Below are 26000 nucleotides of genomic sequence, written 5' to 3'. Positions count from 1 at the left end.
CAACCGTGTTGGTATGGGCACCTGCTGATCACGACCACTGGTCCCTACGCCCATAACCCCATTCACAAAAACACAACTGAGAATTATTAAGGCCACAATACACAGATCACGGGTCCATGCCTCCAAGTTATCGCGGAGTTAGTAAGGCATTTGTTTCGCGTTGTGTGTGAGTGTGTTTTGTCAACGCAACATCTCACTGACTTTCCTCACAAACAATGAAACTTTCTCCTGAACGGGATCCATGCCGCAGCATGCGTCCCCACCCCCTGAAAGGCGTGGAGGGAGGAGCACGCCGCCTCGCGGGTTGAGAACCGCTTGATTTAGATAGTGGAATACCCACGTCACTCTTGCAATTGAGACTATGCTGGTCTCTCGAGTTCTCACCTGGTTCAACAAAAATAAACTTGGACTTGGCAATGAATTATTGATACCCTTACTTGGTAACTAAATGTCCTGCGAATCTTGCGAACGGCAAACCGAACCCAGGCATTGCCCGGCCAAGCTCGCGGCGCTGGAGCTGACGGGGCAGCTGGCGCGGCGGCTGAGCGCCGAGGTGATCCTTGACCGGCTGGTGCCGTACGTGCTGCACCTGGCGGGTGACACGGTGCCGCGGGTGCGCGCCCAGGCGCTGCGCACGCTCAACACGTGCCTGGCGCTCGTCCACTCGCTCCCGCGCAACGACGCCAACGTCTTCCCCGAATACATCCTGCCGGGCATCGCCCACCTGGCGCAGGACGACGCCACCGTGGTGCGGTTGGCGTACGCCGGTGCGTTAGTGCGCGCGCGTGTGTCCGTCCGTCCAAGAGGTTGTCACTTTACGTAACGCCGTAGTAGGTTTTCGCAACCAATGTTATGACTCATAATTGATTTTTGTGTGGGGCCGTATAATGATTTTGGCCAAATCTGGCCAAATAATTACTTTCAAGCAAAAAGTCGTAACCGATTGCTACATTTGGCAGTGATAATTGTTTTATAACTTGCCGGTGTGATCTGACAATAATAATAATAGTTGGTGCGTGAAACACTTGTACACTTGCCAATTAAATTATGTTGTCTGAGTTGGGTGGTGGAGGGTCGCACAGCAAACCTGTGGCCTAACACAACGGGGGCCGTGCGCGCGTCACGTGCAGAGAACATCGCCGTGCTCGCGGAGACGGCGCTGCGGTACCTGGAGATGGTGCAGTTGGGCCAGGCCGTGCAGAAGGAGGACATCGCCGCTGATGAGCCGGAAGACTTGCTGCACGTGCGTGGGAGCTACGACACAGGTGAGCGCGCGGCTGCACCAATGAAGGCAATTCGGCGCACTTGCGTTACCTGTGATTACACCGAGGGTCCGCTGGGTTACGGAAGCTAAGCATGCTCAAGCCTGGGATGTGCTTTTGGATAGTAACCGTCATGCAGAAGCAGGTTGTCACAGAGCTACGGCGACCATGTGATGGGCAGCAACAGAGGGCAGTACAGCAAAATCAATTGGTTTAACGCTGACATATTTGTGCTCTGAATCTTTACCAAACCGTGCTGACCAGTGTGGTGAAGTATGGTCAAATACTGCCCATGACCCACATGCTGTGGGGAGACCCTCATCCAGCAGTATGTTTCTGTTGATATTTGAAAGGTGTTCACTGTTCCACCTGTACGCCAAAAGAAATCATCACGCACAAAGATTTGACGCGGCGGTGGAAGGGGGTGAGATGGTGCCGAACGCGCCGCCTCGACGACCCGAGCCAGTCCCTCGGGGGTTAACCCGCCGGCGCCATGCTCGCCGTGCCCTACCAGAGCTGCAGGGCCTGCAGGAGATGGTGCAGCAGAAGGTGGTGACGCTGCTGAGCGACCCGGAGAACATCGTGAAGCAGACGCTGCTGGAGAGCGGCATCACGCGCCTCTGCGTCTTCTTCGGGCGCCAGAAGGCCAACGACGTGCTGCTCTCGCACATGATCACCTTCCTCAACGACAAGAATGACTGGCACCTTCGCGGCGCCTTCTTCGACAGCATCGTGGGTGAGCGCCGAGCCCTCCCGGCCTACCGACCCCACGGCACGCGTTCCTCGGCTAGTCTCTCGCCCACCCGGCTCGCCTCGCCAGCTGTGCGTGCCACTGCAACCGCAACGCACGGCAAACGGCGAGGCCTGAAATGGGCCGTTTTGAGACGATACGTGTGCACGTATTGTGTACTCGTACGGCCCTCGAGTCAAATCCCCTGCAGGATAAAGGCCCTCCCCATGTCACGTGGTCATGACCAGGGGTCGGCAACCTGTGGCTCCGGAGCCGCATGCGGCTCTTAAGGACTGCCTCGTGACGTTTTTTATATACATCGAGGCTCTTCACATATTTGAGTTTTTTTTACCGAATAAAAAAAATGGTTCTTTCTATTTTGGTTGCCAACCCCTGGTCATGACCCTAATGAGTTTCTTCTCAACAGCTGATTGAATATTGTGGAAGTGATGGCTCCACATCCTACAGAGGAGCACGATAAAGGTGTAATGAGCGAGATTGAGATTTGGTGGGAGACTTGTAGAGGCTGTGAAACCCCTCCATGCCTCTTCACGCACACTTACATTTTAGTTCCGACTTGTATGTATGTAGAACTTATTTCGCACCATATGAAGCCAACTGTGCCAATCGGAAGTGCAGAGGTACGGGAAAAGAACAAACCTCTGACTTCTACAGTGGTGATCTGTGTCGTGGCAGGGCGGTGGAACGTCCGTGTTATTTAAGCCGGCGTGTCTCTGCGAGCGGAGGGCACTATCGTGCAGCCTAATGGTGGGCCTGCCTGCGTGCGTGCGTCAGGGGTTGCGGCGTACGTTGGCTGGCAGAGCTCATCCATTCTCAAGCCGCTGCTGCAGCAGGGTCTGAGTGACACGGAGGAGTTTGTGGTGTGCAAGGCGCTGCACGCCCTCACCGCCATGTGCCAGCTCGGCCTCCTCCAGAAACCCCACCTCTACGACTTCCTGGGCGACACAGGTAGAGGACGCCCTCATGCACCACCCCTCCCACCCCACTTCGTCATCGCCATTGTCGTCAAAATCAAAGCGATTTCTGATTTAAATCTCCCCTTTACTGCCTTAAACATGTCTGATTAGGACCGATGGCTACGTAAGGTGCGAAAACAAGTTAAACATACATCAGCTCTGGCGCTTTTGGTTCTATTTTTGGCAGCAGGCCACACTAATGGTGATTGACACCTTGTTTGCTGCAGGTGTTTCTAATTTTCAATCACCCGCTTTCCCTATTACAGGTGGACCCCCACCCCCCTCTATTGTATTCTCCCTTGCTACTTATTTGTACCATGTGACATAAGCCATTGGTCGAAATTCCATGTTCGTATGGCAGGGCTGAGTCTTTTTTGAGGACAACTGCTGACTTTCCCACTGCTGGGTGGGGGCTTCCCCACCCCATACTTGACATGCAGATTGTTGGACCATACTTCACCATGCGGGTTGGTGAAAGGGGTGAACGTAGACATGGGAGCATATAAATACAGTACAACAATAGACTTTATTGCACCACCCTCTGCTGCCCGTAGCGTAGCCCCACAGCAGCCTATAACACCTGCAGCGTACGGCGGCCGCCCTTGCAAGCGCCCCCAACACGGAGGGCACTCTTCAAAAGCTTCCTCTGCGTTTGTGCACAGCACGCACCGTCGTGGTGTTTTGCCGCCGCCAAACTGACGTGGTTGGCGATTAACATCCTGTTCACACGAGAACCTTGTACCGGCGCAGAAACGGTAATTGTGAGTGATTTGCAGCTGTCTCGCCACCCTCTCCACCACCCCCCATAAACGTTTTGAAGTTCTTGCATTTTCCAAACCACGCCTCACGCTTGGCTTGGGACCTTCTCCCTGCCCCCCCCATCTCTCTCTACACCTCCTCCTCATGGCACTCGCTGCCCGAGTCCGACTGGCTGGCTAATCCACAGCAGATGTGCTGATGGGAAGCAGATGTCTGGCCCCAGCTGTGGCGAGTGGGCCCCCCTATCGACGAAGCTGGAGGAAGCTCGTTTATTATCAGGGACCGGCCCTCGCATCGCACTGGACTTGCAATCCAGAGATTGCCGGTTCCGATTTGTTGCAGCCGCTGGCGCGGCAGGTGAAGCGATGGTGAAAGTTTCCTGAATCCCTGCGCCTCCGTGCACCCAGCAGTGTGAAAGGGTGCACCGCACGCAGTGGATCTGCAGGTCGCTGGTAGTGGAGTAAAGTTGTGGGTGACTCGCACCTTTTACAAGACGCCTGGCCAGCGTGGAATAGTCGGTCAAAATTATTTTTCGAAGGGTTCTCATGAGCTCCGCTTCCTCGAGTGGAAGCCCATTTGCCAGCAGTGGTGTGAGGAAGAAGTTGCAGGGCTGCACCTTTATCTTGCTACACAGAGAAGGGGGAGGGGGGCGTTGGGGTGATGCATGTTCTGGCGCTCCTGCCTAGAGGGTCGGACTGTCCCTTTTAAGGTGTCCGGCGAAGACAAGGAATGTTGTCCAGCTGCCTGTTTAATATCCATCACTTACGTTTTGTTTACGTGCCCGCCGCATTCTCTTGATAATAATAATCAGCATTGCAACCCGGCTGTGTTGGTCGTGTCTGTCATTATGTAAATGTTATGGCAAGGCGGTGGTGGTGGAGATGACAGTGATGATAAAATGAAGGAGCCGGTATTTATGGGGATATTTTTTTCCCACCTGGGTGTATGAAGAATGATTGATGTGAAGCATGTCTATCAATTGGAATTATGACAGTGAAAGTGATGATGTCGAAGATGATGATTATTTTGTTTACAATGATGGTGAAGATCATGCTTTTCATGATTAGAAGTATCACGATTATTTTGTTAATGATGATGTTGATGACAATGATGATGATGACGACAGTCTTGTTTTTGATGATGACAACAACGATGACGGCAATGACGATTTTGGCAACGAGGTTACCATTGACAACGATCACAACGGCGATGACGATGATGGCGACCGGCGGACGCCGTAGCCCCGTGTTGTAGGCCGTGTGGCTCTCGCATGCCTCCGCGTGCGCCTGTCTCCCCACTGCCGCCACACTGTCGGTGCCCCGTCTCCCTGCACGCAGTTCCCTTCCTGTGCCACCCCAATCTGTGGATCCGCCACGGCGCCGTCGGGTTCATCTCCACCGTGGCCAAGCGGCTCAACGTGGCCGACGTCCACTGCAACCTCATGCACCTTCTGCGGGCCTACATCAGCCAGCCGACCATCCAGGTGCGTGATGCAGCCGTCGCCGGCCGACCGCAGCTCACGTTTCCGACGGGGCACGCCTGAGCGTTTACGTTGAATTACGTGGCCTACCCAAAGAACCAGTTATGAATCGATGCATTAATGCATTGAAGCTTTAGTTGCTTAGCCATGCGAGGCCTTATAATGAACCTGCCAGAGTTACATGGTGCGGTGAAGAGCAGTGGAAAGCCGATTATGAGATGCCAGTGCAGGGTAGAAGGAGCAGAGGGAGACCCGGTGTGAATGGAAGGATGTGTTAGAGAAAGATATTAGGACGACAGTGAACGTGACGAGAGAAGAGGTGCACATGGAGCAGCCCGCACCGTGCAGTAAGCGGACTTTTGGCTTCGAAGAATAATACTGCACTGAGGTCCTGGGTTCGAATTTTGCGTCGGACGTATAGCCGACGGAAGAATCCAATTCGCCCTAAGGTGAACGGGTGGACCAGAGGGTCACCGTTGAGGGCCTGGGTTGGAGTCCGGGTTTGAGCCGCCGCCTGTAATCAAATCGGGTCGCAGGCCCGAGCGCCTCCCCGCTGATGTGAGCGCGCCGCTGCGTGTGCCGGCAACACCCAGGTGGAGGAGACCATCGTCCTGCTGAGCGTGCTGAAGGAGCCCCTGTCGCGCCCCATCTTCGACTACGTGCTGAAGTCGCGCGACATCCTCGGCCTCTTCGACCACCTGGAGGACCGGCAGCTCATCCGCAACCTGCGGCAGAGCATGGAGAAGCCTGACGACCCTGCCCTCGCCCAGCTCCTGCGCAAGCTCTTCTCTCAGGTGTCGGGAGTTGTTCGATCATCGTCTCTAGAGCGTCGTGTTGTGCTGCGGCGTCCGCAATGTGGGTTGACATGTCGTCTCCCGAATGCGACTGCGTTCCGATACGTTCGTCGTTAGCGCGGGGCCGTGGTGTTTGGTATGGCCGTGGGGTTTGGCACGGCCTGTGGGATGGTGCCCCGCACCACTTCCCACTGCCAAACTTGTGGTTTTTATTTCTTTATTGTGCTTATTCTGTTACGTTTGTTTTAACCTGTAATTTGTGGGTGTGCCGTTTATATCTTTGCCTGTATTTAGTTGCTGTGTACATGTTAATTGTTATGACTATTATGACTGTTATGCTTACACGCCAATGCAACTATAATTAGTCATGTTTTCAGGGCCGTCTGTGGGTGGAGTCTTTGTGTTCATTCTGTAGCTGGAGTGGAAGCTTAGGGTTAAATTTAAGTTTCGGGTCAGTAGGGCAGAAAAGGAGAACGAGCCTTGGTGACCTTACCGATGATTGACTGTTGGGGACCGGCTCTTAGCCTCTCTGTTAACTATACACCCTGGAGATCGGGAGCAAAGTGCTTAGCACGCTCTGCTACGAGCCTGGCGACCCGAGTTTATTGAATTACTTTGAATTACTTTCAAGATCTGGGCACTCCCTTCACCGACCCCCATGACCCGCACGGTGTGGTGAAGCCGTTATCCAGCAGTGGATTATGGAAAGGGCTGTAAATGATACGCCTGGTAAAAAAACAGTTTCCCGCTTGCTAGAGCATAGCTTCACTCCGGCTCTGCGCTCTCTCATCCTGCCACCGCCCGTGAACCCCGAGTAAACGCGAGTAGAGCTCTCCGTGGTGCGCGCTCACGGGCACGTGCGGCGCTCGTCTTGGCACACGCGGGCAGCGCATCTCGGCAAAACGCAAGTCATCTGGAAGCGATAACGCGGCTGCCGAGCTGTCCAAGGAACAGCCTGGCTATGCACGTCACGCCGCGTGCCGTTAGCGTTGCTCTCGGCGCAGCCCTCACTCAGAGTTTTAACTCGTACGAGCGTAGGAGCGAGGCTGCACTGAGGACAGTAAAGTAATCGTAGTAATAAAGTTAAGCTCTTTGCCGATCCGCCAGTGGATGGAGGATTGACCCCCCACGTGAGGTCACTCGTGGGGGTTGCTTAGCAACACTTCACCATGCTGGTCCAGTGGCGGTGTAATGAAAAACTTGGGCACAAGCCACTGCTCCTCATACAGAACGCTTTTCTACGCTCATGAGCATGAACATGTTGAGTGAGAACACAGCTGCCTTATCGCCAAACCTCGCTATCATCGCGCTGCTCATTACGGCCCTTTAGACCGACAACTGGTAGTGTGCGAATTACCCCCCAAACAGGGCCCACACACACGCCCGCACCACACTCCCATAAGCCACGGGCATCGCCGTTGGCAGGCGAGCGGAGGTATGCTCGCCGACGCTGTCTGAGACTAATTAGCGGTGAGCGGGCTGCACGCGGGGGCCCCACGAGGGGCAGGGAGCCGCCACCGCACTGCACAGGAATGCGCTCGCGCACCGCAGCGCACGGGCACGCGGCTCCGCGCGCCAGCACCGCGGGTGTGATGCATCACTCCTGACGCTGCGTACAGAACGTGACGATGGTTTACCCTGCACGCACGCTGTCCGCTCCGGCCGTCCACGGACTCGCCCCTAACTACCTCTCTCATCTCCCGCTACCCCCCTCAACACACGCTTCTTTCCTCTTCCCTCTCCTTTCATTCTGATATCTCTCCCCTCTCATCTCGGTCTACTCCCCTCATCTCACTCTACTCCAGTCCATGCACTCTCGTCTCTGGCAACCACAGGTGTCTGTCAAAGCCCCGGTCAACCTTTACTCAGAAAAGTTTGCTCATTCTCCTCTGCTGCCTCCATAGTCTTGAATCCCCTTCCCCAGCAATCAGAGCTGTCAACTCCATGTCCCTGTTCAAGTCCAGGCTCAAGACCTGTGACTGACTGCCTCTCTCTGTACAATAAATATGCCATTGTTTCTGGACAGCATCTCGAGATGCGGTCACATTTAGACGCCGCTATATAAATCCGCATTGCATCGTACAGAGACCGTGCTACATTGCTGTCAGGAAAATCGGGTGCAATTTCGGCGATTAATGTCTCAGCGTAGATTTTGGCAGACATCTCGAACCTTGCTGTCTGCTGATGCCGATCGCTCTTTCAAGCGGTCGGGCCCGCGCCGGGGCCTCTGTTCCGCTGCGCAAGTGAACTCGATGGGCGCGCACGTTCTTCTGTTTGCTTTATTTCGGCGTCTGAGCTGCGGCTGGAATGCTTGGATACAGCTCCAAAGTATACATTGGCTTCACAGGCGTGCGTGCGCTGAATGGGTCTCCGGGTCCTTTCTCCCATTCATTCCCTGGCACAGATGGGATTTATTTTTTCTTAAGCTTTTGAGGGGGGACCCGGGTTTTGGGAAGACTCGGGGTGGTCTTGGCGGCCGCTATGTGGGCAGTGTGGCTTCTCGGCCGTCGGCTGACTCCACTCCGGACTTTAATCCGTTTGCTCGGAGCGAGACGCACGGACGTGACCCGGCAATGCTCGCTCACGTCCGTGTAGGAGGGAGCAGGCGAGCGGTGATGAAAAGCGGATAAATGTTTAGTGGAGGAAACGCGGTGGTTCCGTGGAGAGAAAATCCATGTGGATAGTTGTCAGTGGAATGCATGGAGAGGTGCATGCTTAGAATTGCATTGAGAGACAGAGAACACGTGGCTCAGAAAACAGTTGCAAGTTCGCAGACACCGTACTGACTGTCAAGAAGAGCACGTGGTCTTTGACAGGACAGGTTATAAGGGACGATGGTCGACGGACAAGGTTACGGACGGAGTGGCAGCCGAAGGAGAGAACACACGCGAGAGAATTTGACCCAGGATTGAACTGTTAGAATTCAGTTTTGTGAACAGACAGAGCCCTGTCTGAGGAATGTGGAATTTACACCACTGGCTCAGGACTGGCAGTGGAGGTGAGCAGTAGTCAGGGAGACACTTTGACTTGACTTGACTTTTTGTGGCGTGAAAAGAGGTTTGTGGGGGAAGGTTGTTTTGAAGAAATTAGTGAACGTAATTTTACTGGGTGACCTCAAGATAAGAGGTCAAGGTGCAGAGCACACGAGCAAGCAGAGGTGAAGAGCATTAGGATTCATCACATGACATCCACCCACTCGGGACATTATAACAAATGTTATCCCAATTGCGCTATCGGTGTCATGAGATGAAGTATCCTTTTGGGTCTATTGCAGAGCAGTGCCAAAGAAGTGGATATCACAGAGTGATCTTTGAGAATCCTTCACGTCATTTCTGATTCACATACAACAGTGGGCAGCAATTTTCCACCCACTCTCATACCAAAAATATACATATTTTTACTCGAGTGTTAAACCGATATCTTAAATTCTCAAAGCTGCAACTAAGTCCAAAATCAAAATAAATGCATGCGAATCATTTTAAATAGTTTTTTGTGCTCTGACTTGTATATCAAAGTTTTGGGCGACCCGGATACATTTAGCCACTTTCAGTAGGGTTTGTCCCTCCTAGCTACGCAGTTGTATACTAAAGTTGTGTTCATATTGCATCCTCTTTACAAGCGTTATTGTGCCCTGCCGTTGTACGCGGAAAGACAGACAGACACACAGCAGGACGGGTGGACAGAAATAATGCACTCACGCTTTCAGCTTGATTTGGAAGGCGTTGATAAAGAAAATAGTGGGGATGGAAGGGCGGGTCGTGATAACCGTGGCCCCCCACGCTCGCGCAGGGCATGACCTCCGCGGACGAAGACAAGCTGATCGCGCTGCGGGACTACATGGTGAAGGTGCACAAGGCCCGCGCCACCATGGTGGAGCTGGGCCCCGAGGACGACGCGCTGCCGCGGGGGACCATCAGCCTCACCGCGCGCGGCGGCGGCGGCAAGCCCATTCCACGCCATGCCGACCTGGGCCGCGCCGGCCCCCCGGACGCCGACGAGCGGAAGGGTACGGCTCCTGAGGCCGAGCGGCCGCACGTTCGCTGCTCGTCGCAGAGGTTTTTGCGGCTCGAGGCCCCCAGCCGGCTGCCGTGATTGACGCTGCGGGCGTGGACACCGTGAAAGCGTAGTAGTCCGCTTCAGAGTGGGCGTTCAAGAGCCCGCGGGGTTACGCGAAATATAGAAGGCCAGGTGTGCCGTAGCCATGGTCCAAATTTACCTTGTTGGATGAACCTCTCCTGGGTCGTGTGTCCACTCAGTCCCACAAGCTCCGGCTTAGGCCCGTAACGACGCGTTGCTTTAAAGTAGGTTCTTACGCTCACGGAACGTGCTCCGAATTGTGCGCGTGAGAATCGATTTATTACTCTTTATGCAAACGAATCGTACACTCTGTGATAATGTTACACTTAGGCTAATGGAGCGAACGCAGCTCGACAAAACGAGGCCAGTATCACACTTACAAACAATACAAACGAGATTGTGTAAAACATCAGAGCAAACGACAATTGACTCACATGGGGGAAGGGTGAGCAATTGCGACATGCCGAATGTGAAGCGTTGTGCCGGGTGCGGAGTGAAGGGGGCTCTCGTGCTGGCTCAGGTTCTAGTGGAACAATGCCCCCCTCTGTTTGACCCCCGTAGCTCCTGGAGACGACTCCACCGGAACGCGGCTCGCTCTCAGATTCTCATCTTCACGACGCGCTCGCAAACCCCGACGGCCCACGTGGTGTTAGCCGTGGAGCGAAGCTCTCCCCAGGACCCCCCCCCACCTCCCATGCTTCCAGTCGACTGAGCAGAATGAATCTGATGCAGGATTAAATATACGGAGCGCCGCTCGGCTGTCCTCACTGTGGTCTCCGTGGCTCCGCGCACCGAGTGCACCGTCTGTGAACTGACATGCATTACAATGCCGCACCCTGTGACCCCCGCAGTCCACATTCGCCGGGTATTCCAAGTCCACTCAAGTATTCTTTTATTTTTGAGGGTGTATTATTTTGCTGAATACTGCACATCTTTCTTGTATACTTTAGTAATTTAATAATGAGTATGATAGATATTGCAAAGACAGTCATATGCAGCAATGATTCAATGATGAATAATACATCATAGGTCTGGATTTTTCCTGCCAGTTTTGGCCAATCCTTGGATCAATGCGGCCAGTATTCTATCGGCTAAGCCCGAAATAGCAGGACAACTCTAGACCAAAGCTTCGTTCATATTGCGTCATCCAGAGTTTTTGCGCATCCCCGTTCCACACAGACTGAGCTCATGCATGAATACTTTCGACCTTGGTTGGGAAATGTCCACGTGCAAGGTTAAGAAACAGGACGTTTAGATATCGTACGGCACTCTGAGACGCCCTGACGTGAAGGGCGCTCTATCAACACAAATAATTATTATTATCATAACAACATACATTGTTGATGCTTTACTGTGCTATTTAATGCAGCTAAGCTTATTTACCCAGGCAGGCCACACTTCTACATTGGGGTGTTTAGTCAACACCCATGACGTTGCGTGTGTGTTTTTAGCTGTGGGAGGAAACCCACGCAGAGCAGAGGGAGAGAACACAAACACCACAGAGAACGGTGCCCGACTCAGCAATCGAACCCCGGTCCTTCCTGCTGTAAGGCACGATTGTTAGCATCGCGCTGCCACCTTGCCACCCTACCTAACAGAACGCTTTTGAATTCCCCCTAATGAGCACCATGAAGGGACTTGGGGAAAACTATTATCGCGTTTCCCGGCAATCCCCCCTCGCTCTAACCACTGGAATCACGGGGAGGGCGATCGGCTCCGTGCCCACTGACCTGGCACCGTTGTGCGCTCGTCGGCCCCCCTCCCGCCGGTGCCACGCCAGGCGGTGCCAAGAGGGCTGTGCGTGCCGACACGTCCATGAACGAGGAGTGGAGAAGCATGTTCGGGGCCCTGGAGGCACCGGGGATCGCCATCGGCAAATCCTCGCAGGGGAGCGCCGGCGGGGCCCCGGAGGCATCTCAGGGCGCTGGCACCCGCTCCCAATCCGCCCCGCCAGCCATTCCCGTCCTCATGTCGCAGCTCCAGGTGAGAGCGGCATGAGCTCCCGTGCCCGCGCACGTGTGCTTTCCAGCGGGCGCGCAGGTCGGACGTGACCCAAGACTTCGTTTCATTCGGCCCACGGCTTCGTTTTTCATCGACGCTCGACACTTCCGTTTCGCATGGCCCACCATTTCGTACGGCTTGCGGCTGACATAACGCCGTCCGTGGCTTCCATTTCATACGGCCTATGGTCACGTGAGGCCTACACTTCGTAACGGTCGGCAAACAATATTTATCCATTGCTGCAAGCGTCTTAATCTGGTGCTCGAGGGGAATATTTAAAACTTTGCTTCGCTGTGTTTACGATTTTAGCGCCACGCTCCATCACTTCCATTCCTGCAAGGGCCCCTGACAGAAGGGGCTAATGTTGTGGTTATCCATCAAAGGCATTTTAAAAGCCCGTTCACCTCTCATCAAAGATAGAGGGTCTCGGCCCGTGGTTAACAGTCTTATTTATTTCCTGGATCTGCTTTGCTTGTCCCTTTCCCCATTGCTGCCCTAGGCCATCATCTCCATGTCCTAGATGACCACTCGGAACCACCGGCTTAATATTAGGCCTACCTCTCGATTCCTGCCTTGGTGCATTTACGATGATGGTTTCCTCTCTTTGCACACTATGCCCTAGCCATGTTAGTCGACTTCTCTCAGCACTTCTGCCTTCTTCCTCATCTCTTTATTTCTCACTCCATGGTGTACAGGAAAGCGTAGCCCCAAAACACGAAAAAATCTCATCCTGTAGCTACACCCAGGCTGTGGATCCAGGGCTGAACTATGTCGACTTCAATCTCCGTTGATGGGTAAAAGGACGTTACGGCCACGTGGTCCATTGCGGTGACATCTCTGTGACGTTTTGCATCCACCAATGCAGTGATGTCACTCGGGTGCTGTAATGGTGCACCAGACTTTCTTTAATTTTCTTTTCCATTACCGAATTTTCAAACTCTTGTCAGGACACACAGCCCATGTACGAATCTCCAAGATAGGAGCTGTTTGTTCACTGGCTTGCCTTTGCCTCTGTGATCAACGTAACTTGAACGTGCGTGTACTGAGCTCGGGGACTTGGGCCAGCCTACAACAATAACACAAAGTCCGTTGGATGTGTAAACAGTTTCACTCTCCAAGGACATAAAAGGTCGAGCGTCCGCACTGACGTCGAGTGGTTAGCTGCCCAACTTTAAACACGTGCTCGGAGGCCAAGGTTTATTGTTGTAAACGCTGGCAATTGAGGCGGTTTATTTATTTCTTCAAACGCCGCCGTGGCGGAGCTCACGGATGCTCGCCGCGCCGCCTCGATCCGGTTCTCCCTCCACCGCACTGGCTCCTCGGAAATCGAGGGGGACCATCGGCCTCACCGCGGCGAAAACGGCGGCGCTCGCACCGGCCGCACCAGGAAGCCGTTCGACCGGAGGCCGCGATGAGACACCGGCGCTCAGATAGCGGCTTTTCTGGGGAGGGCGGGCGAGTCCTTTCCGCGCTGGTTTGGGCGCCAGTTTCGCCACTGTGGCTGGTTTTAGACAGGAAAGTCCCAAATAGCATTGCAACCTTCTTCCACAGTTTTGTTCTTGTTGGTTCATAGCTGCTAGATTTATTGTAATAAGAATGCGAGGGTTTGTATAATAATAAAGAGCGTCGTTCGTGCGGATTGCATCGCAAATTGCCGTAGAATTTGTAACGCGTTGCGCAGTGTGTCACATGACGGAGGAGGCGCAGGAAACCACGGACAAAGAGGGAAGGCAGCTCGAACCGCCGCTAACGATTGTCAAAGCTCTGTGATCCTCTTTTGGGATGTTTGGCTAACTCTAGACCTCGTCTTACAAGCAGATGGACGGAGCTAGCGTGTAAACACCCTCCACCGGCGTTGGAAAGCATTTAAATAGAATCCAGGGCGTAGCTGTTTCGGAGAGGCTGCCCCGGATCGCTTCGCTTGCCTGCCATAAGCGTTGCAGGCACGGTGGCGCTGGCCGCTTTAGAAACGCAAGAGAGAAGCGCGCTTTTGTCCGCGCCATCTCATCGGCGCTAACGTGCTGTGACGGCCAAGGCCGACGCGGGCGGCGGCAGTAACACAGAAATAAACCGCCTCTGACAGTCCCCAAAACGGTTCCAGCCCCACGCGACGTCTCGCCGTGGAAAGCAGATGTTCGTCAGGCGAACGGGACGGCGGAGGCAGAACGTGAAAGCACGTTTGCGCGTGTACACACGTGTACATGTACACAAGCCCACTGCTGGATGACGGCCTTCCCACAATGTGTTCATCGTGGGAGTTATTTGACTACTTTTCTTTGCTGGATTTTGCTGCACTGCCCACAACATAGAACAGCCCCGCAGTTGCCTGTGGCATGCACAGTTCGTCGCCCAACTTTTTTTGTCCTTCCTCCTCGCCTCCGATTAACACGGTTGGTCACGTACTGTGCAAAAGAAGTTCAACATACATACATATACATACGACTAAGCACTCTCAAAGCTCAACCCTCCTTCGATTCCAAATTCTGACCTGCTCGGGTGCATTTCGAATTATTTGATCGTTTGACAAAAGCATTTGAGGACAAAGTAATCGGCGCGTGACCTCGGCAAAGGCAGAGGCGTGTGGTTGTGCTTCCAGGAAACCTTTGTTCTATTTAGGAGAGCTTCGCCTGCCCCTGTCCGCATGCCTGAGCTGCAGTGTGCAGTGCGGGCGACGTGCACTTCTCGTTAAAATACCGAGCACGCTTTACACCCACGCAGCCAGACAACCCGTTCTCCACCGTAGCCTTGCATTGCAGCCCTTGCATGCTTTCTGAGAGATACGAAGGGATTTTTTTTACTCACGGCACGACGTGGATAGCGCAATCACTTCGAGGAAAAAAAGATAGAATGAATAAGTAAACATTTTAAGAGCCATTTGTTGTTTGCGCTGCATGTTATTTGAACCGAGCCACATTTCCCCAGGCAAGGGAGGCTGTGGCCTCCTCCCCTCCGAAGAGGGCAGCTATGGCCCAGCAGCATCAGCAGCAGCATCATCAGCAGCAACATCATCATCAGCATCATCATCAGCCAACAGCGGCGGGGCCACAGGAGGGCGCGGCGGGAGGCTACCAGCCCCGGCACGCGCCGTGCCGCGCCGAGCTGGCCCAGCTGCTGAAGCAGCGGCGTGAGCAGCACAGCCAGGACCAGGCGCTGCAGAGTCTCATCGACCGCGTCGAGTGGGAGAGCAGGCCGCCCCCGCCCGGTACGCGCACTGGCACCGGTCGCACTGCTGGACGAAGGGCCTCCGACGCGGCAAAGGGGGACCACGGTTCACCACGCTGGGGCAATGGGGGTGGTGAATGAGGGGGTGGTGGATGAGGGGGTGCGGGGGAGGCCACCAACGTTTCAGATTTCACTCGCCACTGGCGTTTGCCGAGGTCGGTGACGTAATTGGAGAACTCTCTCTCTAAACGACCCCATTATCGACCTCACTGAAGATCCTCATTGTACACCCCATCCCGGCTAGTTTCTCATTGCAGAACGTATTCTTTATATAACGTCATGAATATTAGTCCGCGTTTATCTTCACCACCTTTATATTTGATCTATCCACTGCTGGATGAAGTCTTCCCTAAGCCGTTGTCATCTCTCATGGCCTCACAATGCCACCACTCTGTCCGCCCTGGTGTGTGGTTCTTTGGCTGCCAGTCCTTAGAGGTTGAGCCATCTCGTCTGAGACCACCTGCAGGGGAGACGGCGCCCTTGTGCGTATGTAGTATCGACGGCGCACGCCCCTTGTGTTCGCCCCCCCGCCAGGCTGGCGTCCCAAAGGCCTGCTGGTGGCGCACCTGCACGAGCACCGGGGCGCCGTCAACCGCATTGGGGTGGCGCACGACCACGCGTACTTCGCCACCTGCTCCAACGACGGCACCGTGAAGGTGTGGGACAGCCAGAAGATGGAGGGGAAGAGCTCCACCACCAGGCGAGTGTTCTAGAAGCCGGGGGTTGTGCCGGGGATTTAACAGTTAAGATTGCTCTTCGCGAACGCGGGGTTTCGACGGCCGAACTCAATCGGGTGACGCGAATACAGAAATTAATCAAATATCACCCCTGTTCCCGCTTGTGCCGCTGGACGGGAGGTGACGGGCGAGGCTCGCTGGCCTCATCGGCATCGCTAGCCACGCCGCACGGGCGTGGCTTCGCGGGGGTTTTCCCGCTTTCAGGAGGCAGGATGTCGGGGCCGGCACATGTGAAAGTGGCGGGAGCACTCGGCCACGATTAGAGTCGTGGATTACAAATGCTCAACGATTCCGTTGCTTAATCTGCGACTTGTCGCAGGTTACTGGATAAATAGGATGGGCTGTCGTTATCCCTCACCAGAATTTTAATTCACAATCTCGCGCCGTTAACAAGATATAATTCACCAAATGTGCGCTATTTGATACGAGAAATCGTATATCTCCCTTTTGAGTCTATCAGTCGTTATTAATCATTTCCAGAAATCATTTCCTGATGTTGTCTATTGAGTGTAACCTGATCTTCGCCACTCGGTGAGGTCAAATGAGAATTTGCGATGCCCAGGCCGTCACGTGATCATTTCCCGATTAATTAATTTCCTGAATTTTCCATGTTTACGGTGGCGACCAGGTCAAAGTTTACGTACGCGCGCCAGGGCGGGCACATAAAGGCGCTGGCGTTCTGCCAGGCCTCGCAGTCGCTGGCCACCGCCTCAGACAACGGCTCCATTCACGTGCTCAACATCGAGACGAGCAGCAGCGCCAGCAAGATATCGCTCACGCACAGCCGGTGCGCCACCGCACCACAGCGCTACCCTACCACCCTAACACCCGACCACCACACCACCACATCGTCTTTCTGCCGCACCACTCCACAACCGTATCGCCTCACCAATGCACCGTCACACAATCACACCACCGCTTCATCATCAGGCCGATGACAAGCAATTGATGGTGATGCTGATTAATTACCCTCTCGGAACCCAGAAACCTGGAGCTGTTGCAGGACGGCTGCGTCGTGGACATGCACCACTTCCACGCCGGCGCGCAGTCGGTGCTGGCGTACGCCACGGTGAGCGGCGCCCTCGTGGGCTGGGACCTGCGGGCGCCGGCGGGGGCGGCCGCGTGGGGCCTGCGCCACGACCTACGCTACGGCCTCATCACCTCCTTCGCCGTCGACATCCGCCAGTGCTGGATCGCCGTGGGTGCGTCGCTCAGCTTGCCGGGGTTTTATGCCGTCTGCTTCCTCCACGAGCTGGCAAATTAACGAGTCGGAGAATTAGCGAGTCTTGAACGCTCTGCCTTCCGATAGTAGAAAGCCATTGCAACTCTGTGTGTTTTAAGCATCTATATTGAACACTCATTTATAAAAAGCTGCTTTTTTTTTTCGTTTGTTGTCCTTCTTCCCCTGCACCTCCGATTAGCACGGTTGGCTACGTGTGGTGCGAAAGAAGTTCAACGTACATACACATCACTCACGTCACGTTGTCTGTTTCAGGCACGAGCAGCGGGACAATGGTGTGCTGGGACATGCGCTTCCAGCTTCCCATCACGACGCACACGCACCCAACGCACGCTCGCATCCGCCGCCTTTCCATGCACTCCGACCACCACTCCTGGGTGCTCGCAGGTCTGCGCCGCATCACGCACTGCACCGCACCGCACCGCACCGCACCGCACCGCCCGCACCACACACATCACACCACGCCACACCACGCCACCTGCACCATTCACACCGGCAAAGGAGTTCCCATGATGTAGCTGCTCACCCCGAGCTCTCAATGTCCTGATAGTGGCATTGTCTTTGTGCTGTTCGCTTTTTTGGTGTCCTCTGGTCTAACACTGTTTGAGACGAGGCTCTAAAGAAAGCTGTCTTTGGTGTGGACCAATCAGTTTCAAAGACAATGCATCATCAAATACGAACAGAGCATGTTTTTTTTTGTTTGCATGTTCACCACAAGTATTTGTGGTTAATGCAGACAAAAGAGGCTATTTAAAGCAAGATATTATACATGCGAGATAACCGATGAAGAGACAAAAATAAATTATTCTTGAATCGAATCGCGGCCCTGAATGGTGGCGACTCGTGGTATCGCCGTGCGGGTGACTTGATCCTTATGGAGGTACCCCGGGGTACCAAATAATACTAAATGGCCGAGGCAATTAAATATTTTATTTCTGGGACACTATTTTTTCCAGGGGTGTACTTAACTCCGCTCCTGGGGTACCAATGAATCCAAAATCAGTGCTACTCCGCGATGTAGAAACGCAGCGAGGACGATTGCGCTGAAACCCTGAACGCTCGTACGCACCGTAGTGGTGCATCGTAGTGTGTCCAGCTCGTCGAGATGAGTCGATGGCCGCGTCGCCGTCCATCAACAGACTAAAAATGACTGCATCACGGACACTATGCGAGAGCCGGGGTACTATGGTTCCCCGGGGTACCGCCATAAGGTTCACTTGCTGTGAGATACCCGGCGCTCACACGGCTGGCGCGCAGCTCCCTCTAGTGACACCTTGTTGAATATCCCTGCTGGGGACGTTTCAAACTCTCGTTTGAGGGCGAAGGTTTACGATTACATCGCACGGCGCTACCGGGTTTACACTGCCACTGCAACAGTGCTCTCAAGTTTTCTGCGCACTAGAAATCTGTCGGTTTGGTATCCGTGCGAGCCGTCGCGAGCCCAGCGCAGTGAGTATTTGTCGATGACCTCCCCAGGCTGACTTTATAAACGCGAGCACGAGGTGACGATTCTAATTGACTCGCCGTCCCCGGCGCAATCGCATCTCACGTCGCCGTGCAGAGTGGGAGGGCACCCGTGTGCAGGAGACCGGTGGAGGTGACAATTGGGCTTTCGTTTCAAGGGAGGCAGTGAGAGGGATGTCAGCCGGCAGGGTAGAGAGGCGAGATGACAGTGCGGTTCGGCAGGATTGAGGATATTTTATAGTCAGAGGCAGCCAGTCACAGCCAGAGGAGAAGAGAAAAGTTTTGACCCTGGGCTTGAACAGGAGCTCACGGCAATGGATGGCTGGAGGAATGGACTTCTAGTCTATGGGGGCAGCAAAGGAGAATGGGTGACCTCTCACTAAGCGAAAGCTGGCGGAGAACGAGTGTGGACTTGAGCGAGGAGAGGTGGGCAGGGCCCGAGTCCTTGCAGGGTCTAGGAGATGGAGGGAGCACGATTTACTCAGCTCAGAGCGTCGGCACACCCACCGTAAGATTACCGGCAGCGCCTGCCGACTGCTCACCCAAGTGTCTGACCGACGTGCAGCCGTGCAGAGCAACAACGAGGTGTCCATGTGGAACATGGAGACGGGAGCCAGGCAGCACACGCTGTGGGCCAGCGGGGCGCCGCCACTCTCCGAAACCCAGGTGAGCGCGCCGGCACGACGGCATGCAGCCCAGGCGATGAACGCACGCAGCACCGCCGCATCCAGCTCTGCCGCCACCGCCCAGCCGAGTCGGCCGCCCGTGAGCCTGCCCGGCGCAGGCCGCCGTGGCTCCTGGGTGGTCTGGCTGAAGCAACGCGGCACAGGTCACCGAGCGGCGGCTAAAACAATAGCAGCAGCGGAAGCCGGGAGGGAGGATTTGGCTTAAGGGCCGCGTCGTGGGGGTGCACGGTGGTAGCACACCGCGCTGTGATTTTTACCTATCGCTAAACCGGTTTAGCAGTCCCACTTCATAAATCCAGTGTGGTGAAGTATCTTCAACGCCCTGGCCGAAAAAGCTCTTTTATTTAGCGCCGGGTGTTTTACTGCTTTGCTTTTGGCAACCTTTTCATCAATAAGGCCAGTTTTCAACAGGTTAAGTCCGTATCTAGGGACAGTTTCATATACTAACATTTTGTTTAACACGTAGGCTTTCGCGACCAATATCTTTATACAGGTTTTTTGGGTTAGATTGTGCAAATAAAATATTTATTTACACGATCTTGTATTATGGATAACGTTTTGTTGATATTGGATCTCGGTTATGAGAGTTATCGTGCTCCCATGTTACAGACAGACAGACGTGCAGAGCTAACGCATGAACACTCCGAACCTTACTTGGAGAGGGTTTAAATTGCAAGAGCTTCACCATCCGCCCTCCTGGCCGTGAGACCGGGCCGCGGTGCGCCCTGCAGGACGGTGCCACCGACCGTTTGGCAGTGACCGCCGACGGTGACCGTTGGCGTGGGTTCGTGTCCCTGCGCAGGTCTCGAGCGACAGCGTCCACGGCCTCTACTACAGCCCGGCCGACGGGAACCCCTTCCTGCTCACGGCCGGCTCGGACATGCGTATCAGGTTGGCGCTCTCACCTTGGCTGCTCGCTGCAGAGGGCGGCGGAACTCTGACCCCGTCCCGTCCGATGTTTGAAACTAAGCCGGGTTGAGCCTCGCGCGGCGCTTGGATCGGAGAGAAAGAGGAACACTTGGGTTGGAGAACGTGCGCGCAGGTTCAGGACATGATTCATGCTGTCGAGAAAGGGGGGGGGGGGGGGGGGGGCAGGACCCGTCGCTAAACGGGATAGTGGCCGGTGGGCAAACGTTGTGGCGGAGTGGCAGCCAAGGAACGGCGCGTTTCCGATAGTACGCCGATCGAGGAGATGGAGCGATGAAATCAGCTCGAGTGCAGGTGTTGGGTGGATGTTTACCACGCAGGTCTCGTGGGAGATGGTGGGGGCTTGGGGAGGCTTTCATCCAGCAGCGGATCGACCGTGCTTGATGGTGACAACGATGACATTGACACCTTTTCTCCTGCAGCGCTAACCCGGATCCTCCTGTTCGCGCTGCGCAGGTACTGGGACCTGGCGTACCCGAAGCAATCGTACATCATCGCCGGGGCGGCCAGGGACAGCCTGCACCCGTTCTCCGTGTCCTACCAGTCCAAGATCATCGAGGGCACGGAGGTGGTGCAGGTGGGTGGCTGCGTGGACCCGCGTCTGTGTGCTGGCCTGTGTAACAAGAGCCGCGGGATTTCTAAAAACAAAACTAAAAATACCTTGAGTGGAAATTTTCCTCCTTGTGCGTCACAATTCGGATAGCAGTGACCTCTTGGTCGTTCGCGTGTCGCTCCCCCCCCTGCCGAGTGCGTGTAAGTCGCCGAGCACTGCCAAGCGAGGTGTTTCCCCGTTGCTCATAATCGGGCATTAATATATCCCTCTCGATTTATTTCTGGGTCACCGGTAGGCTGGAGTCGGTGGCACTTGACTATAGTAGCCACAGCCACAACGAGACTTGCGCTGCACGTGGCGAGCCGGCTGTAGTATTATTCAGGTCGCCGATCCGGACAGACCCAGCTGAAAGTGAGCCCGACTTGTCACGATTTGCCAACACGTATCGCACACTTCCACTTCTCCAGCAACTGGCCAATCAACCGCCTGACTAGGCTCTGCCATTTGATGAGTGGTTGGTTGAATGGGTAGGTGGGATAGCTGAATGTGGGTGGGTTTGTTGGTTAACTAGTAGGTTGATTAGCGATTAGGTTGGTTAGCGAGTAGGTTGGTTGGTTTCTGGGCCTGGTTCAGGACGTGTTTGTCATGCTGTGGCGGTAGGTGGGGGGGGTACACACACAGCACACACATGGCACACACACACGGCACACACACACAGCACACACGTGCAGCACACACTCGCAGCACACACTCGCAGCATACACGCGCAGCACACACTCGCAGCACACACGCGCAGCACACACTCGCAGCACATGCCTTCAGTGACCTCGTTGTCGCCTGCAGGAGATGCAGAGCAAGCCCAAACCGTCCACGCTGGAGGACCGGCCACGCCGCGGACCCGACATGCCGCCCGTGGGTCACCACGACATCATCACCGACATCTGCACCTTCCAGACGAGCCAGGCCTTCATCGCCAGCGCCTCGCGCGACGGCATCGTCAAGGTGTGGAAGTGAGGGTGGGGGGGGCAATGGCCCGCCCCTCCCCCCCTGCGAGGGACACCTCACCCTGGCGCTGGTTCCAACGTGGCTCTCCGTTAGAAATGGAGGAGCAAACTTTTTTGATGCTCATCAAAATGTATTAACCCAAGTCCAGCTCCTGCCATAAAAATGCCAAGTGCATTTAGTTCAACGGTTGGCTACGTACGGTGCGAAAGAAGTTCAACATACTTGTAATGTTTGGCCCAATTTCTTAAATCGCCCAGCTCTGCCCACCCAGCATTGTAAATGAATACGGTATTCCCTCGTTATTCGCGACAAGGGGTTCGTTCCGGAGATGGTCGTGAATCGCTAATTTTGCGGATAATTATATTAGCCTACGAAAACCTATCTTTTAAATGAATTACCTTAAATGAATACGTAAATAAGCTATGGAATACATACAAATAAAAAAAATTGGCTTTGATAAACAAATTTTATCAAAATAAATATTTAAGTATTCAATAATAGTTTATAAATGACCTTACCATAAATTATGATGCTGCGCATCATCACTTGATCTCATCACTTTCTCGCATCTCTCTCATCACTTTATCTCATCACTCTCCGTGCAGCAGTAGTGTAGAGTTCCAGATACCATTCGCGGACTTCCAAAGTCGCGGATAGCAAGTTCGTGAATGAACGAGGGAATGCTGTACACCAGTTAGAGGGGCTGTCTAGAGCTCCCTCTAAGTATTTTCCCCAATCCATTGTTGTTTTGTACTTCTATGCTCCCCGGATGCACCAGCTCACACTGACCAGCGTGGTGAAGTACGGTCCAATAACCCCCACGACGGTGCATGCGTAGAAGGGCTCGACAGAAACATTTTGCCCAGCAAGGCGGATACGTTGTCTCATTCCCATCTGCAGGCTGCTTGCATTCTGAAAATCAAAGCTCTGTCTATGAACGCATGAGTGAAGATGATTGCTGTCACGGGCTGGCTGTCCCGTAAATATGAGTTGGTTGTTTTTTGCTCTTTTGTTTTTGTACTGTACAAATGTTTATTTTGGCGATGGATTGTTTTCATACACGGTACACCGACTGTACAGTCTGTGAAACTGCGCTTAACACTTGAGTGCTGCACATAAACGCGCGACGTTACGTGTTTCTGCCCCGTCAGTGTTGCGTGTCGTCTCGCGCCGTAGCTAGCGACCGTTGGTGGTCGCGACTCCGCGCGTTGCTCGTTCAGTCTCCAATGCGCTGTGTAAATAAACGCGAAACTGCGATGATCAACAACGGCCGTCCTCTTGCCTCTTCCCAATTGTGCTGTCGACGCGGTGCATCAGTGTTACGGAAATACTACTGAGATCCCTTTCAAATGACTTCTGTCCCAAACAGCAGACGGGGCAGCATTCGTTCGGCTACGGTTAACTTGAAGGCACGCATACTCTTTGGGTTTTTCGGTAAAGTCACGTAGGTAAAAAATGTAATTAAATAAATGAAAACTAAATTAAATCACGAAGTTTCGGGCGCAACACAAGCGAACCTTCTTCAGGTGGAGACAACGTAGCGTAAGCACCACAACCGCTTAAGTGTGTCCAAGAGATGGCTGTGACGAGGAATTATATAGTCGCGTGGGATGGAGGGAGGGGAGGGGCCATGGTGAGTGTGTGGCGGGCTGTGGACTGGGAGGCAACGATGTGAGGAACAGGGAGGGCGCTGGGAGGCAACGCATGGAGTTCAAGCTGAAGCTTTGTGATGCAGGGGGTGGAAGTAGATAAGAAAGCTAAGATTAAACATCCTTGCAGTCACGAAACCTTCAAATCTAGAATGAAGGCACGCGCTTCGTCTTATTTCGGTCCGCAGACCGGGATTGAGGCGAGCGGGGTGGGACCCGTTCGCCCGATGCTTGGGAACCTGGTTTATTTACAGGCAGCAGTCTAGATTCGAACCTAGGCTATCCGCTTTTCCAGCTCGGCATTCGGACCTCTGAGCTTCCGGCAACCTCATGGGAACTGTCATTTAGGTCAGCGGGTCTCACATTCAGGTCAATCCTTCAGCCTCCTTTCATGTTGGAACGTGGTGCAGGTCGGATGGTTGACTCAGGTGTCAGTCACGCATCGTTTGGTTGTTCATTTGTGTTTGTAGCAGGTAATCACGTGACTGTTACGACTGACCACCACTCTTTAGAGTAATTATTCCCACTAACAAACAGAACTTGTGGCCAACAGCGATCAATCCTTGCTCAATGGGAGGTCACTCATTCGCCTATTCTACGTCTCCTTCAGCCCAAGCGTCAACGCCATGGCCTTGCCCATATCCTTCAAGTCCAGTGACCTTCCCTCTCTCATGACCGACTGGTTTTGTCCATATGGTGAACATGCCCACAGTAGCTCTCCGATGTTTTTAATTTCACCGCGTGTCGGCCTGGCGTAGTGTCAAACTGAAGCTAGATTTTATTTCAGCAGGAAGGTCCTTCGACGGTACTGATGTTGTTCTGTGCAGATATTAGTTCACTCAAATGGTCCTCAACAGTTTTCTTCATCATCGTGATCACCTACAATGTGTCCACTGCTGGATGAGTACGCATGCGCAGTGCGTCCAAGCAGCGACGCGACCTTTGAGCTTTCCCGCTGGGTCTGTGTGTGAGAGCCAGCCTTGCTGTGTGCATGCGCGTGTTTACACCGACCACTTAAGAGGGTTCTATTTGGTTTCTCCACCCTTTCCATGCAAGCGTTTAACAGCGACGCCGTCTCAACATGGGTGTAACCCCACGCTGGCCTTGGTAACAAACCGTGCCTTTGAGGTGGTCTGGTTGCCCAGAGGTCAGAGCTCCGTGCTGGCACCGCTGAGAAGCAGAGTTTGAATCGAGGTTTCAGCCCCCTGCAATTACACCCAGTGCAGCGAATTGGCCTCGGCGCAATCACCAATGACGACAAGCACATTAGCAATCACTCTCACTTTGGTTTGGCCCATACATCATCTTAATTCAAGCTCTGAGAATTAGGAATATCAATTGCAAAAAATATTCTTGTGGTAGAACAGATGGGAAAGTGCTGCCCCCCCCACCCCCAACCCACTTTGTGAACCAGAGGTCTCTTGAAGTGACCTCAGAGGTAGCTTTGCGATATCCACTTCATTGGGCCATTTTATACAACAAAGGGTTGCACTGCTCTGCGGCTTGGCGATAGTCATCCAGCAGTGGATTGACCATGGCCGACAATGTTGAATCCTGATAATTGGTTCTTTACCCTTCTATCTGGCAACAAAACTGACACCTTTTTGCAAGGAGTCATGTTTGCATAGACCGCAATACCTGCAGTCATAATACAAACAAAAGAACATAACTCTGATAATGTGCACAGAGTTATGTTCTTTTGTTTGTATTATGACTGCAGGTATTGCGGTCTATGCAAACATGACTCCTTGCAAAAAGGTGTCAGTTTTGTTGCCAGATAGAAGGGTAAAGAACCAATTATCATATTTTTACTGGCAAATGAGGTCCCCATAGTGTAAATGTTGGATCCTTTTAAGTGGGGTTGGTGAACCGTCATGGGTGAAAGCTACTTCAGCCCACCACCATCCACAACTGCACCCTGGCCTTGGCTGGCTCCCACCTCGTTCTCGTCTAACCGGCCAGCCTGCCTTCCATCGGTGGAGCGTGACCACCACGAGCTCTGGACGCGGCTCCCATGTGCCCTCTAACCCTCTCCCGTCAGCACCAGCCACGCCGCCATGCAGGGCGGAACAGGGCCACGCTCAATGCAGCCGTGGGCCTCTGCCCGTCGTGGGTCTTTTGGGTCTGGCCAAACGAAGTGGTCGGCGATGACCGATCCACTGCTAGATGAAGGCCTTCCCAAGCCGCTGTCGTCGCCACCAATCGTTCCTGGTCCCCGACGTGACAATCCTCTTTGGCACCGACCAATCTCGTCGCCGTCTCTCACAATGCCGTCTTGAACCGGCGCAACGCTCCATAATTTATGCCCTCGTTCCTCTTTCCGCCTGAAATCCGAAGCCTGTGTCCCCCTCCTCCACTCGTTTGGGCAACAGCGGCGGTGGCGGCACGCTGTTCGGAACGCGCACGAGTCGGGAAAAACCACAGGGCACGCCCCGCA

General features: G+C 53.9%; 1 protein-coding gene across 4 annotated transcripts in view; it reads left to right on the top strand.

Annotated features, from left to right (window-relative positions):
* PIK3R4 (phosphoinositide-3-kinase regulatory subunit 4) overlaps positions 1-23181 on the top strand; it is a 30019-nt gene extending 6838 nt beyond the window's left edge. For all 4 annotated transcript variants that reach the window (XM_061565821.1, XM_061565820.1, XM_061565819.1 and 1 more), the window contains exons 8-24: positions 487-767; positions 1131-1265; positions 1777-1998; positions 2788-2961; positions 5066-5211; positions 5802-6002; positions 9792-10008; positions 11860-12062; positions 15003-15282; positions 15837-16002; positions 16668-16826; positions 17024-17241; positions 17535-17666; positions 19309-19409; positions 20232-20320; positions 20813-20933; positions 21753-23181. In XM_061565821.1, coding sequence (XP_061421805.1) covers positions 487-767; positions 1131-1265; positions 1777-1998; positions 2788-2961; positions 5066-5211; positions 5802-6002; positions 9792-10008; positions 11860-12062; positions 15003-15282; positions 15837-16002; positions 16668-16826; positions 17024-17241; positions 17535-17666; positions 19309-19409; positions 20232-20320; positions 20813-20933; positions 21753-21923 — 3016 coding nt within the window. In that variant the 3' untranslated portion in view covers positions 21924-23181. The remainder of the gene's footprint in view (positions 1-486; positions 768-1130; positions 1266-1776; positions 1999-2787; positions 2962-5065; positions 5212-5801; positions 6003-9791; positions 10009-11859; positions 12063-15002; positions 15283-15836; positions 16003-16667; positions 16827-17023; positions 17242-17534; positions 17667-19308; positions 19410-20231; positions 20321-20812; positions 20934-21752) is intronic.
* The last annotated feature ends 2819 nt before the right edge of the window (positions 23182-26000 follow it).

This window comes from Lethenteron reissneri, chromosome 35, assembly GCF_015708825.2.
Source record: "Lethenteron reissneri isolate LAM-NWPU_2019-01 chromosome 35, ASM1570882v1, whole genome shotgun sequence".
Taxonomy (NCBI): domain Eukaryota; kingdom Metazoa; phylum Chordata; class Hyperoartia; order Petromyzontiformes; family Petromyzontidae; genus Lethenteron; species Lethenteron reissneri.
This window is presented reverse-complemented; position numbering and strand designations above follow the sequence as displayed.